The sequence below is a fragment of the Acomys minous genome (genome assembly GCF_964271855.1).
Source record: "Acomys minous genome assembly, chromosome: 4".
In the NCBI taxonomy this organism is placed as follows: domain Eukaryota; kingdom Metazoa; phylum Chordata; class Mammalia; order Rodentia; family Muridae; genus Acomys; species Acomys minous.
The window spans coordinates 107,203,600-107,218,955 of NC_140486.1; the positions used below are offsets into that span (position 1 = coordinate 107,203,600).

General features: G+C 46.9%; 1 protein-coding gene across 2 annotated transcripts in view; it reads left to right on the plus strand.

The window, feature by feature from the left end:
• Positions 1 to 2,057: 2,057 nt before the first annotated feature.
• LANCL1 (LanC like glutathione S-transferase 1) overlaps positions 2,058 to 15,356 on the plus strand; it is a 38,841-nt gene continuing 25,542 nt past the window's right edge. The window contains exons 1-3 of one of the 2 annotated variants that reach the window (XM_084779675.1): positions 2,058 to 2,183; positions 3,479 to 3,575; positions 8,378 to 8,495. In XM_084779675.1, the coding sequence (XP_084635801.1) occupies positions 3,495 to 3,575; positions 8,378 to 8,495 (199 nt within the window). In that variant the 5' untranslated portion in view covers positions 2,058 to 2,183; positions 3,479 to 3,494. Of the gene's footprint in view, positions 2,184 to 3,115; positions 3,268 to 3,478; positions 3,576 to 8,377; positions 8,496 to 15,356 lie in introns of those variants that run through there. The other variant, XM_084779674.1, reaches the window with a different exon arrangement.

Consider the following 15,356-nt stretch of genomic DNA (forward strand, 5'->3'; position numbering starts at 1 on the left):
AAAAAAGGGGGCAGCAGAAAAAGGGTTAATGCTGCTAGCATCTCAGATGTTGTGTTGTTTGAGCTTCTTGGGGAAGGTACTCGGTACCAGTAGCCGCCTGAACATAGAGTTTGAAGCAAAGTCTTTAAGTCACAATAGCAAAGTTGCATGGGTTTTATCTAATCAATGGTGTAGGAAAGTTAACAGACAGGAGAATATATTCGCAGTATCTGAAGCCAGAACTTAGTAACTGGCATTTATCTGCCAGGAGACCAAGAAAACCTGCCAACTGACATGAAAATCATGGAAAAGCAATCACAAAAATGAATATCCATAGGTGAAGTCTAGTTGTATGGCACTTGTATGAATAAAAGCCCAACACTACTACCAAAAAAAAAAAAAGATGTATTTCAACATCAATAGGATTCTATGCCACTCATTAACATGGTAAATTTAGAATACTAGACAATACCTGCTGGGTAAGAGGTGAGAACAGACACGGATAGGTTCCCAAAAGAGACCAAATAAACTACTCCAGTGGGTCTAGAGAGCAGTATATTAGTATTGGGGAGTTAATATTAAGGAAATTAATTCTGAGATGTCCTATGATCCAGCAGTTGGCTTCTGGTATACATAGAATAGTTATGCCTAAAACAGAAAGATGGATAGATGGATAGATAGATAGATAGATAGACAGACAGGCAGACAGACAGACAGAAAGATGATAGATAGATGATGCATGGATAGCTAGCTAGATGATAAATATGCCGTATATATACACATATATATCAAAGCTAGATGTGCCAACCCGGAATCCCAGGTTTGGGGTGCAGGATGGAGACAGCAGAATCCCTGGGACCTGGCTGACTCCAGCCAAGGAGAAAACCACCAACCTCCAGGTTCAGTGAGACACTTGGTCTCAGTGGAACAAGACAGAGTGATAAAGGACACCACAGCCACCTCTGGCTTTCCTACACACGTGCCTGTGCCCCCAGCGTCAACAACGCTGAGAGGCTGGAGAGCTGAGCATCTCACCCCGCCCACACTGGCACACGGCTCTCAGGCCTTTCCGCCACCACCGCGCTCCTTTCAAACTCTCAGATTTCCTCTGTCCTTGCGCTGTTGCCATCTTCCTGTCCACTGTCATCTGTTCGGGCGTTGTCTGCTACCCCGAGCCATTCCCTCTGTAATTAAGTATCACTGAAGTTTCTGTCGCTCATGTAAAGACTGCAATGGCATCTCATGGTGCTGGGCTTGCACTAGAAGAGCTGGTAAAATGCCAGTCTCTCCTTTTCCTTGTCTCTCTTATGGGATGCTCCTCCACGCCTCTATATTTCCAGCTTAATAGCTGCTAAGGACCTTCACTAACTCTCCATGAACATGCTGAGAGAACTGAACTAATGGATTTTCTGAAGTATCAACAGCTATTTTTTTTTTTTTAACTGGAACTTTTAAGTTAGTCTAAGGCAGAGTTTGGGTGGCAACTTCACAGGTGAGAACTGGGGCCAACAGGAGGAAGAGAAGGTTCCAGAACAGTGGGAGGTCTGAGGCTTGTGTCCTTAATCAAGAGTGAGGGAAATGAAATGGCATTTTATGATTACTTAAACCCTCTCTCTCTCTCTCTCTCTCTCTCTCTCTCTCTCTCTCTCTCTCTCTCGTGTGTGTGTGTGTGTGTGTGTGTGTGTGTGTGTGTGTCTGTGTAGCCTCAATTTTCTTAACCAATATATTTTAATAACAACTTAGGGCCCGAGCCTACGTCACTTATAACCTGACTAACCAAAATAGTAGGAAATGAGGATTAATGGACACAATAACAAACCTTAAGGATATCAGTTCTGAGGAATGATTCTCCGGGCATGAGCTGCAGGATCTCCTCTGCTAGAACCTGGGGTAACCAGAACCCGCAACCTCAGCAGGAGCCAGAGCCCCGAAGCCTTCCTTCGAGCAGTTTTGAAGTGCACCGATGAACAGCCAAGTTTTTGCCAAGTCTATGCCAAGTCTATGCCAAGTCTCAAAAAAAAAAAAAAAGCCCCGCCTCCTGTTCTGGGCTCATTTATCTATCTCCTCCCAGAGTCTGTTCACGGGATCTTTTCAGCTGGCAACAATCAAGCTCCTGGCCGAGGTGGTTGGTCTTCTAGTGAATTAACCTCACCTGTTCTCTCACGAGACCGTTCTGATCCCACACTTGAAATCCTAAAAAACAGGTTTGTCTCTCCTTTGTGTGTGTGTGTGTGTGTGTGTGTGTGTGTGTGTGTGTGTGTGTGTGTGTGTTTTGCTGGAGTTCGCCCAATACGGATATATGGATGTGGGAATCAAACTCGGCTCCTTCCCAAGAGTGACAAGAGCTCTGAGCCCAGGCACCTCTCGCAGCCCTGACAGACATAAGCTGAACCCCCACGCTCTTTGAACACAGAGGGCCTAATATGGCCCAGGTAGGATTTAACGTCAACAGAAAATCTTCAAACGAAGAGACTGTTAAGCACTGCAGTGACTCTCACTCTTTGTCCTTCGTTATTTTTTTTTTTTTTTAAGGTAAGGAGCAGAATAAATGTCCCAAGAGTTTTTTTTATTTGAGTTTTTCGGTAAAATCCCTGATGTTTTTTGTCAGTAGTCACCTGGTACCTTGTACACAGCCTTCATAGAGCCTTGAAGAAAAAAAAATGTTCCCAGAGTGTTTAGCACATATTTGTTGTTGTGTTGTTTTTTGTTTGTTTGTTTGTTTTTTGTTTTTTCGATGATGGTGCTGGTGCGTGGTTTGGGGGAGTTTGTTTTCTAGACAGGGTTTCTCTGTGTAGCCTTGGCTGTCCTGGAACGCATGCCATAGACCAAGCAAGACTTGAACTCACAGAGATCTGCCTGCCTCTGCCTCCTCAGTCCTGGGATTAAAGCTGTCCACCACCACGCCTGGCTGATATAATTAAAAAGTCTGAAGGTGTCTGCAAAGACCCTGCCCGATTTCATTTTGTCATCTGTAGTTAAGGCTCCGGTGTTTAGATGTGAAAGCGAGCTTTTCCTCGCGCAGATAAAAGGGGCTTCGAACTCCTGGGATCTAGAGCTGAATTTGTTTTCTTTAATTACGTGTTTATAAGTGATGACAGGAAACCTGGGACCCTCTACTACCGCGTCAGAAAGTGAGCTGTGACTTTAAGAACCTGGAGTCGAGAGGCGGGCCTCCGCTTCTGTGTGCCCGTGGATTGGCCAGGCCTACAGGAAGTGGGCGGTGAACGCGCCGCGTCTGTTATTGTCGGCGCTGCGCGGCTTAGGAGACCAGTAAAGAGGCTTGCTGGGGTACATCATCTACCTGTGTCCCACTCGTGGGCGTGGGACGTGGGTGGAAAACGGGTCCCCTTCCTCCCGCTGTGCTCCGAGCAGCGGCCGCCCTTCCGCCAGCTTGCCGAGCCGCTGCGGGCCGGGGGCTGCCGGAGCGCCTATGGTCGCGACCGCGTCCCAGCCCCGAGCCTAGGCGCCCCTTGAAATCTCTCCATCCCCTGTTCTGCAGGTTCGCTTGCGGCGTCATGGCTCAGAGGGCCTTTCCGAATCCTTATGCCGATTATAACAAGTCCCTGGCCGAAAGCTACTTTGATTCTACTGGGAGGGTGAGTTGAGGCTTGCCCGCGGCGCCACCTACCCTCTTCTTCCACCATCCTGGAAGGACTTCACTTCTGCTTGGGAAGATGGGGCCGCCCATCCGTCCCCTGCTAAAGATGTGTGATTGGATCAGACTTACATAACTATCTAAGTCAGGATTTACTGAGTGAGCCCTGCATAGGGAATAAAAAAAAAAAAATCCATTGTCAGCATCACTAAGTTGGAAGGAATAACCTCAGATATTAAGAGTGCCGTTTATAAAAATTGCCTTCGAAGTTCACTCCCTAAGTGGCGTTAAGGGGGCTGAAGAGCCTGGCTGTGTTCATCGGTGCCATGTTATTCCTTAGTGAGTGTGCGCAAGTCTGGGCACAGTAATGAGAGCAAACCTGCCTTTGGGGAGGACGTCTTTAAAGGCACGGTGCTGAGAGAAATGGGACCAACAGGCCTGAAATAATTTGTAATTTTACCCTTTTTCGAAACCATCGTTAAAGCTGAATGCGGACAGCCAAAGATTAGAGAAACCAACAGTACTTTAAACACTGCTTTGCATATCAGGAGACACTCAGCCTGGGGGGTGTGGCACCAGGGACCTGTTTTCCTCATGCCTCTTTGGCGACTATGGAAGGCACAGCTGGTTTGGACAAATCCCTGAGAGAGAGAGGAAGAGTGTGCACTCACTAGGTAACCTAGGCTGAACTCAAGATAGCCCAGGCTAGCCTTTAAATCACTATCCTCCTGCCTCAGCCACCCCAAGACTAAACGCGTATGCCGCTGTACCAGTGGAGGTACTTTTTTTTTTTTTTTTTTTTTTTTTTTTTTTGGTTTTTCGAGATAGGGTTTCTCTGTGTAGCCTTGGCTATGCTAGACTCGCTTTTGTAGATGTACATTTTTTTTTAATTTTTCAGCTTATTTCTTTGAAATGTGTCGACCTTGGGAGGGGGCAGCAGAAAACGTTTTATGATATGATACGATAGCTGTGAAGTTCACATCTCTTGGGTTTATGTGACTCTGTAGGCTCACCCCAGAGAGCACTTCGGTCATGCAATAAATAGGAGGGGCCAAATGATGGAGGTGCAGTGTTGGAAGGGCACCAAAGTATGTGCCCTGCTGGGATAAAGCTTTGGGTAATTGCCTGGAGTCCCCACAGCCACCTGGTCGCCATCTAGGCCTGTGTTCTGCCTCCCTCAGCAGATCTGAAGCTAAGGTGTGAGTCAAGTCTGTCTGGTTGGAGGAGGACTTGCCGCTTCATGCTAACTTGGCTGAGGGAGCACTTTTGACAAAGTGCCCTCATGATGAAACTTTAGTCTTAGGCTTCAGGCTGCTCATAAGTCAATGCTTTCACACACTTAATTATCACTGTTACTGTTTTTACTTTCTGTTGCCTAAAAAAAAAAATGTATCCACTCATTGCATGTGTGTGACGTGCATGCCCGTACATGGTACAGCCGTGCAGAGTCTGTTCTCGCCTTCCGCCCTGTCATGGCACGGTCTGTTATTTCTCCTGCTGTGCAATGCACTCCAGGCTAGCTGGCCCACAGCGCCTGGTTGACTCTTGTCTCTGCCTGCCATTTTTGTTGCAAGAGTCCTGGAATCAGTGTACTTTGAGAACTACCTTGCTACATGCTTCTTTTTATGTGTTCTGAGATCAAATTCTGGGTAGTCAAGTTCACAGCTTTTGTGCACTGACATGTTTTGTTCAATTGACCCGTTTTCTTTGGAGTTTGAAATGCTAAGCCAGAGCTCAGTTTTTAGCCCAGACTGGCTGGCCTTTAATGCAAAGAAATCCTTCTGCCTCAGCCTCCGGGATACTACTAGTATTATTATAGGTGTGAAGCCACCACATCAGCTCTCAATACTGGGTTATTCATTCATCTTCTTTCTTTTCTTACTTGAGGCAGTGTCTCACTATGTAGCTCTGACTGGCCTGGAACTCACTATGAAGTCCAGGGTGCCTCATGGTCCTTCTGCCTTGACCTCCTACGTGGTGGTATTAAAGGCATGTGCCACCACACCCAGCCTAACTTTAACTCATTTCTAAGGGACAGAGAGAGGGGTGGAGATATGCAAACTCTAACCCCAATATCACGGTGACATATGGTTGAACAGTTTGGGGAACCCTTCTAAGAAAGTGGCATCTGTTTTTAAAATCCTTCAATATTGAACCTGACTGGTCAAACCCTGGAGAGCTGGCTGCCTGCAAGTGTTAAGACAGGGATGCAGAAAGAGCTGGTCCGCCTTCTGGTGTCTGCAGGGACACTTGACACTTGCGGTCATGTGGTCGGCCACAAGCAGTGACTTTGTAAATGTGTGGTACCTAGTGGAAAGTGACTCCTGTCCCGAGACTGAGGCATGCTTTCTGTGGTCCATGTGCAGAACTTGACTTGTAGTCATGGTGAACTACTTCTCGACCTCTGTGAGACATATAGACCTTCTATATTAATATTAAAGTCCATTATATCTTACTAAAGATCTCAAGTCTCACTGAGGTCCTGGCCCTTTGGCAGAGGCGGTTAAATAACGGGCAAGTATCGTGTCAGGCTGCGGAGTCTCAGTGGTGCCCTGTGCTGCATCACGCACAGCCCTTACCAGGAATGCCCCTCAGAGGCGAGTCTCTGACAGTTATTAGCATTATTGTTTTAGCATACTTATGACACTGTCTTCTTCCGGTCTTAAGTGCCTCTTTGCACATCTGTGCCAGAGCTTGCATGTGTGTAGGTTAGAGGGTAGTGTCCATTGCTCCCTGTGGAGACAGGGCTCTTTCTGGCATGGAGCTTGACAAGTAGGGCAAGACTGGCTGTGCAGTGAGTCCCCGGAAGTGGCCTGTTTTCTCTTTTCCAGCTCTGAGATCATAAGCACATGCTACTGTGCCTTGCTGTAAGCATATGCCAGCATACCCCACTATAAGTACATGCCAGCATGCCTTCCCTATGAGCACATGCCACCATGCCCTGCTGTGAGACATGCCAGCATGCCCCACTGTAAGTACATGCCAACATGCTCTCCTATAAGCACACACCACCATGCCCTGCTGTAAGAACGCTAGCATGCCCCACTGTAAGTACATGCCAGCGTGCCCCACTGTAAACACATGTCAGTGTGCCCCCCTTATGAGCACATGCCAGTGTGCCCTCTATAAGCACACACCAGCATGCCCCACTGTAAGCACATGCCAGCATCCCCCTCTATAAGCATATGCCATCATGCCCCCTAAAGCACATTCCAGCATGTCCCACTGTAAGCACATTCCAGTGTGCCCCCTGTAACCACATGCCAGCATCTCCTGCAGTTTTATGCACTGGCTCTCAAGGTCAAACCCAAGCTTTCATGCTTGTAAAGCAGACACTTTACTATCAGATCAATCTCCCTAGACTAAGGTGTTCTTCTTAAAAATGAGATTATAGGGCCATCAAGATGGTTAGGCAGGTGAAAGCACTTACCAGGCAAGCTGAGGACCCAAGTGGAAGGAGAGACCTGACTCCTGACAGTTGCCCTCTATCTAACCTCTACCCATGTGCTTGCCTTGAGTGCCTACGCGGGTACATGCAGCCAGACTAAAATAATAGAGACTCTGCTGATGGCCAGCGTAGGTTGCATAGTGCAGTCTTGATGATGAAGCATGCTTCTGCACTTGTAATGTTCTTCCGCCTCGTTTTGAAGTGTTACGGTTTTGTGGCATCCCAGTCTGGGAGTCATAGCCAGGTTCTGAATAATGTATACACTAAAGCGACTTCGCAGTACACTCAGTCATTTAGAGTGCACAGGACTTTAAAACTACTTCCCAGGAGCCTTTGAGAAGAGGATACCTTTGTAAGGAGGCAGAAGGGATAGCTGCAGTTAAGGGCACTTGTTGCTCTTTATAGGACCTAAGTTCTGTTGCCAGTACCCATGTGGCAGCTCACAACTGTCTGTAACTCCAGTTTCAGGAAATCAGACACCCCCTTTCCACCTCCCAAGGCAGCAAGCACACACACAGTGCACCAACACACAAGTCACCAAAACACCCATACATGTATAATAAAAATAAATCTGAAAAAAATTAAAAGGATATGTATGCCTTTAGAATATGACCTGTCAACCTCAGGTTTGCCCGTCGGTTCTGTAGGCCCTCACATGGGGGTCACTAACCCCAGGTCGCATCCGTCGAGTACCCAGATTCTTGTCAGACAGCTGTGGCTGATGATCAGTAAAATAGTCACTATTTACCTCCCTGAGTGGGAAACTCCTGCGACACAGAGTGGACAGCCGTTAAGAAACCACGGGGTAGGTGTTACTCTCCAACGCCAGGAAGTGAATGCAGTATAAACAAGTTAGGTATTAAACTGCGTCGTGGTGGCTCATGCCTTTAATCCCAGCACTTGGGAGGCAGAGGCAGGCAGATCTCTGTGAGTTCAAGGCCAGCCTGGTCTACAGAGTGAGTTCCAGGACAGCCAGGGCTACACAGAGAAACCCTGTCTTGAATCACAAAAAGAAAAATAAAATTACTTTTTTTTTTTGGAGCGGGGGGACTAGGTCTGACTGTGTAGCCTAGGCTAGCCTCAAAGTAGCTGACCTGCACCAGCCTCCCAAATGCAGGCATGGGCCACTATAACCTGGCTCATGATAATTTTTTAAAATAAACGTGCTGGCTTAAATAACAGTATGAGTTCCCAATGTGGTTTCTGGAAAACCAAAACCTTTAAGTGGCTTTAAGTTTTGCATGATAATATTTTATTTCCATGAGTAGAAAAATGTTATCATGAAGGTCCTATTAATTCTATTAATGTGATCGACTTTTATTCATTTTAAAAATATTTTCTATTTATTTCTACAGCTGACTCCTGAGTTCTCACAGCGCTTGACCGGTAAGATTCGAGAACTCCTTCAGCAAATGGAGAGAGGCCTAAAGTCAGCAGACTCTCGGGATGGCAGTGGCTACACCGGCTGGACAGGTATAGAGTGTAAACTGAGCTAGCATGCGCACTGGTGAGAGCCAGAACAGGACCTTCCAGGGCTGCGATGTGTGGGCACAGCCTGCAGAGCTGCACAGTCACTTCCAGTGTGAACATTGTTTAGGGTAGGCACACTACAGGTGTTCATTCCTGATGCTAGGGTGTTTACTGTGAAGAGAAAATTAGTTTCAGCATGATGTAGTTCATTAGAAGAGTGCCTGAGACAGGGGCAGAGGCTCCGGCTTCAGGGTAAAACAAGTCTGTAAGTGTCACCTTAAGCAGCCATCCCATAGTGTTGATCTGTAAGGCTTACCCCTAGTGCCAGTTCTGGGGATGAGCATCCTCTGCTGTCCTTGTTGGCTGATGTTCATGTGCTTTCTGTCTACCAGACTCACTGCTGGTAGCCTGCAGGGCGGGGAAGAAGTAGCCAGTGCTTTGGAGGAAGTGAGAACGAGGAGAGCTGCAGGACCGCAGTTAGCCTCCCTGGTGCAGAGACAAGAGGGTGCTGTCTGTGAGAACATTAAAGGAAGCAGTCTAGGGGCACAGGGCTTCCTATGCACCATGCATTTTACAAACAAATGTGGACACTGAACTGGCGCTGCCACCGGGAGGAGAGCTGCTGTGTGCGAGAGATTGGCTAGCAACAGGCTCGTCACAGCCCTCCTTAGTGTGAGAAGTCACATTTCCTTACAAGGTCAGGGAAGACAGATAAAATCTTTAACATAATTGCCAGGAGCATGAAGCCAACTTCTTTATTTTTTTTTTTTTTTTTTTTTTTGACTTGGTCTCACAATGTAACTCTAGCTTTTCTAGAACTCACTGTGTGGATTATATGGTCCTCAGATTCATAGTGATCAACCTTCCAAGTTACGGGACTAACGGCATGTGCCACCATGCCTGGTCTAAAGCAAGATTGCATCGGCTCAGTTCTTATAGTTAAGTTCAGGCACCATCCGTCAAGCACCCTGAATTGCTGGGGTTCATTGAGAAGCTGAAGGTCGTGTAGTTCCTTTTTTTTTTCTTTTTTCTTCCTTTTTTTTCTTTTTTGCTTTTTCTGTGTAGCCTTGACTATCCTGGACTCACTTTGTAGACCAGGCTAGCCTCGAACTCACAGCGATCCGTCTGCCTCTGCCTCCTGAGTGCTGGGATTAAAGGCGTGCGCCACCACCGCCCAGCGACAAGGTCATGGTTTAAGCTTTTTGGCTGCAATTCATCTCTGGCTCCTTCAGCTGCCAGTGTCTTTCCTCAAGAAGCTCGCTCTTAGTGCTGGCTCCAGAAAGCAGCTCCCATGGCAAGTGTCTGCGGCACCCTGGCACTCTGAGCAGTTGAGGATGTCTTCAGTCACTGGTGCATTTCAAAGGAAGCATAAAATCTTATAAATAAGCTTGCTAATGGCTTTTGAGGCAAGGTTCTTTATGTCCCTTCATCGAACACTATTAAAATGCCTTTATTTCTACATCAAATAATCTGTCTCCTGCAGCATTTAAAGGTTGTCCGGTGCCAGTATTCAGTCTGAAAAGTGAAAAGCTCTGAGGTGACTAAGAGAAAACGCTGATTCAGCCACCAGAAATGATAATCTGTGAGGCTTCGGTGACCTCACAGCTTGCGGAGGACTGTGTAGTGACAGCTGCAATGTCACTGCAGAGCATCGCATTCGTGAACAGCACAATGGGAATGCTTGGTGCTGTGTGTCAAAGCAGTGACTACCTGCTCATATACTCGTGTGTCATCTATGTGTGCCCAGATAGCTTCTAAAAATGATGCTTTTTAAACCAAGAGACTTGCTTTTGGCTTTTCTTAGTATGATTTGGAATTTGGGACCTTACTTGTTGTATGAAGACTGCCGTAATGTTGCTAACTTATCTTAAACACTGACATTCAGTGAACATTTGTTGTCAGTAGACAGTGAAAGCTGTTACCAGTTGTCGCTAGGTTACAGTGCAGCTTGTGTGAGCCAGGGCTGTGGTTAAATTGATGTCTTATTCTCTAGTAGACATGAGGCTGATAGCCAGTGCTGACTCAGCTAGAATTAGGCTTTGGAATGGAGTGAGATTCATCGGTTTAAGTGTCTTCGTTGGGGTTTCTTGCACTGAGAAGTCATAGAGGGACAGCTGCAGGCTGGCATGGTGACCTTGGGTGTTAACAGCGGGCCCAGGCTCCTCCCTTACTGCTTTCTTATTCCTCAGCCACTAGTTCTGCTCTTGGTAAAGGTGGCTGCTGAGGGCCAGCTCTGGCTGCTGGAGGGAAAGGGAGCAAAAGAAAAAATGCATTCCCTTCCCTTAGGAAGACTGTGTGGACGCCCCACTGGTTATTCACGGTCCACTTGGTGTGCACTGGCCGATGCAGAGTCTCATGGTCACTGCTGTTACGAAAGAAGGGTGTCTCACTCCTTTAGCTAGAGTTTCAAAGGAACAGACCTTCAGATAAGACCTGGTAGTGTCTCAGAGCTCCTGCTTGTAAGCAAAACTATCTTAGGTATGTGCTGTGCAGGCAGTTGGTCCTCATTTTTCCCCCATCTGCAAAGTCTCTAACATCTGTCTACTTGGGTCAGAGTTTTTCTAAGAATGAACTTGCTAAGGTCTTAAAATGTTCTTAAATCAAATAAGTGGTGTTTTGCTCCCTCTTTATTCCCAAAGGAACTCAAAACAATTTTCTTGGTTTTGGAACCAAAGTCTTCTCGCACATAGTGGGTTTTCCATAAAGCCTGTCACGGAGATATATCTCAAAATGCAAAATCCTAAGACTGTCTGATGCCCAGCGCGCCTCCCTCCAGCAGAGACTGAGGTGGGGCTGCGCATGTGCCTGCGTTCTCTAACTGATGAACTCGTTCTCCACCTCTCTTTCTTCTCCTTTGGACCCTTTTTTGCTTTTGTGGGCTCTAACTGCCTTTGTTTGCTTGTACTGTACACACACCAGTCACTAAACCTCAAGATTTAAAGCCCCAGAATAAGGCTGCTCAGCTCCGTGATGCCTGCCTCTCCGTGCTGTGAACTTGTTCTGCTGACCTTGAGGATAAAAGGGTTCACCAGAGAGATGAGGCACCGTGAGTTCAGTGCTACATGTACTTACATCCAAACACATGGACCCCCACGGCATTTTCTATTCCTTCTTTCAGTGAAACCAGAGACGAATGGGGGCAAGGTACTTTGACTTCCTGCCAGAGCACCTCTGCATGACACGTGCTTGGCAAGATAACCATTACAATTAGAAGCTCACCATCTGATTTGTTATGTTTCATTCGCCCTAACATTAGGTGTGGGCTGAGACTTAATTTTGGCTCAGATAAGCATAAACTTTGGTATAACCAATGCATACAATAGCAAGAGTTAATATGTACATAGCTACACAAAACTAGGAGTAAAGAAAGGGCTGGCAAGATGGCTCAGGATAAAGAGCTTGATGCCTAGGCAGGGCACTGGAGTTCCCTGGCACCCAGATAAGAATTGGGAGAGCATAGCAGCCCACCTCTAATCCCAAACCCAGCAGCCTCTTGTAACGCCAGCACTCAGGAGGTGGGGAGGGTATCATTGGGTACAGGCTAGCTAGAGTAACCAGATCTGCCAGCTCCAGGTCTAGTGAGAGATCCTGGCTCAGCAAATATGCTATAAACTGACCAAGGAAAAGACCCAAGGTCAACCTCTGACCTCCACACACTCTGCCTGTATGCATGCAAACACATGCATGCTACATGATGAAGACACACTGACGACAGCAGGGGAGGAGGCGGGCAGGCCTCACCTTTCAGACTGTTCTGCAGCACAGCTTATCTTGGTCTTTACCTTTAAATGGAGCTTGAGAATATTTTATAGGACTGGGAGTGTTAACTGTGTGGTTTCAGTAGAACCTTTCACCTTTCACCTTTCACCTTTCACCTATGAGATCCGTCTTTAAACCTCATACACCTGCCATTTACCCTTTTACACTTGTGACAGAGAGGCAAAATTCTGTGACCCAGAAAAGAAAAGCACAGAGATGGAAGCATTGTTCCTATGGACAGTCACTGTGACATTTGCATGACAGGAGTGAGAATGTGTGTGCATGGAGTGCACCAGTGGGGAGCACACACACCTTTAACCCACTGTTCTGAGCCTCAGAACAGCTCCATGGTGCTGAGTCTCCCCAGGTTTCCCATGTCACACTTAGAAACAGAAGCAGAGCAAGGCCGCATTTTTAGGTGGCACCCAGCAGGTAACGATGACAGGCTGCTGTCCAGCAGGCCTGGCTCGGGAGTCATGTCCTTTGAGTCCCGAGTGAGTTTGTGTACGTGTTCCCTACCAGCTGCTACACTTGTGTCCCTGTGTACTTTCCGTAAGTGAAGATTCTTCTTGGGGCCTCTGATGTGGAATAGTTTGAGCCATGGCCCCCCAGTACCTTACTGTGCAACGTTTTAGAGTTGCTTATGACCCATCGGAGCTCAGTAGATGTCTTTAAAGATCTATGGCAAGAATTTGCAAAGTAGAGAAACCACCCTTATTACCAAGGCAGCAGAGGGAAGGGCAGTTAAGCCTAGGGGTAGGTTAGTTAGGATTGGACAAAAGTAAACCCTGGAAGTTTTTCTCAGCATCTGTAGCCAGAAAACTGACATGCCTGGCATTCTTTTGTAGAAAGTGTTTTCCTGCTTCCTGTCCTACATTACACTCAGTGTAGATTCACAATAAAACATGAATTTGTCAAGGAAGCTTCTTCTCAAAATGGCCGGTATTTGAAAAGTGTTGGGGATCTTCTGCAGTGAGTTCTCATCCACCATCTGACATTATTGGCAGCTGTTAATAAGTGATGCAAATGAACACCTCAGACATTTCACCAGAACCCTCCCTTATAATGTATGACACTGAGGGCAAAGCCTGTACCAGCCGTCAGCAGGGGGCTGCTGGGTTAGTCTCTGCCCCCTCCCAGCAGGCGAACAGGCGTTTGTGCTCACGGTTTAGGAGCAAGGGAAGCATATAGGTGTCTTAGACACAGACAGCATCAGGAGTGGAGCCCTACAACCAAATCTGCTGCCTCTATGGTGGGAACAGTGAGTATAGGACTCTCCACAGGCCGTAGAGCGACCGGTCACTGGGCTGGGCTGCCTTTTGTTCTAGAGTAGACTGCAGATCTTAGAATGGTGTCTAGAGTTGAAGTCACAAAAGACTACTACAGAGTCCTTGTTATAAAGGGTTGGTGGCCAGGGGAGTGTCTCTGTGTTAAGAGTGTTTACTGTAAAACACTGCTTCTCTGACAGAAAGCAGCAGAGGGTTAAGTAAACCCGAGGGGGGCTGATGTCTCCGGTGTCTTTAGGAAGCATGAGGAGAAGTGCTAGCCTCCATGTAATGTCACTTTTCCCTGCTCTTCACTCCGCTGGCTCCTTGGAGAAATGCTGATCAGCTTACACTTTAAATGAGAAAAACGATGCACTCAGAGGGCTCAAGGGGCCCCAGCTCTGAAAGGCATGAGCAAAGCTCCTGTTAGGCAGCTCAGGAAGTTAATGAGGCTAAGATTGGCATGCCCGTCCTCCTCTCAAGTATTAGATAACGTTTTAAATAAGATGAGCTGCATCGTGGTCCCTAGAGTAATATTAACTTAGGGCTCCAACCGCAGGTCGTTAGTGTTTCAAGATGCCGTCCTCTGATCTGCCAAATGTATAGCTGTTAGCCGCCACGTTAGTGTGTAGAGCTCAGTTACCGCTGACACTAGATTTACTTGAAAGAAACCATTCTGGCCAGTTGTCTTCTCTTTGCAATTTGATCTCTTCTTATAAGAAGCGTCTGTACCAGCAACAGCATTTTACTGTCTAATTTGAGCCCTGAACAGATGTCCCCTTCACCCTCATAAGAAGCACCCATCCCTCCAAGCCAGTGCCATTGGACGGGGATGGACACTGGGTCCACTGGAGCCCTTCTTAGCAACCCCTGGGCAGGGTACTACGCCAGGAGTGTTGCCTAATCTGCTTCTGAGCTGTTGTACATCAAAGCATATAATGTTGATGCCGTTGTACTCTGGGTTATCTCACTAAGGCACAAGTTTGAAACAAGTGCAGGCTTGAGATGTGCAGAGTGTGCTCAGGTGAAGCACAGAGTTAGTGTTTGTAACCACACAAGAGTAAATCGTCCAAGGGAGCCGAGGAGGTGGCTCGCCTGAGTCAGTGCTCACCACGGAAGGATGAGAAGCAGTGGCCAGGGCCCTAGCACCCATGTGAGTTCTGAGCTGCTGTGGCGGCTACCTGGAATATTCCAGCATTCTGAATGTGGACACAAGATTCCCCAGAACAGCCAGGCGTAGTGGCATACCCAGCATTCAGGGAGGCAGAGGCAGGGGAATCTCCATGAGTTCAAGGCCAGCCTGGTCTACAAAGCTAATCCAGGACAGCCAAGGCTACACAGAGAAACCCTGTCTCGGGGTAGATTAAATAAATAAATAAATAAATAAATAAATAAATAAATAAATAAATGGCCCTGGCTAAATGTGTAAGGTTGAGAGTAGTTGAGAAAGACTCCTTCCTGACAGCAGCCTTGGACCTACATGCGTGTGTATCCACACACACATATACACATATATATGCATGCACACATATATAAACATACATATACACATACAAAGAAGAAATAGTAGAAAGGAGAGCAGAGTGACATAGGCAGTGGCCTTTACAGGAGACCAAAAAGGCTGCAACAGGGCCTGTCATTCCCATTTTAAATAACTTCTGCTCAGCATAATGTCATGTGCATAGTCGGTGTTTAATAAAAATATTTGAAAAAGGAATGTTTGAAGGGAGCACACCTGCATTGGCGCTCTTTGCCACTACCTGTTTAACCCAAAATAATTGCTCAAAATTAGGTGCGAGGGAAAAAGAATGAAAATTCAGTTCAGCCCGTGTCTGTTAGC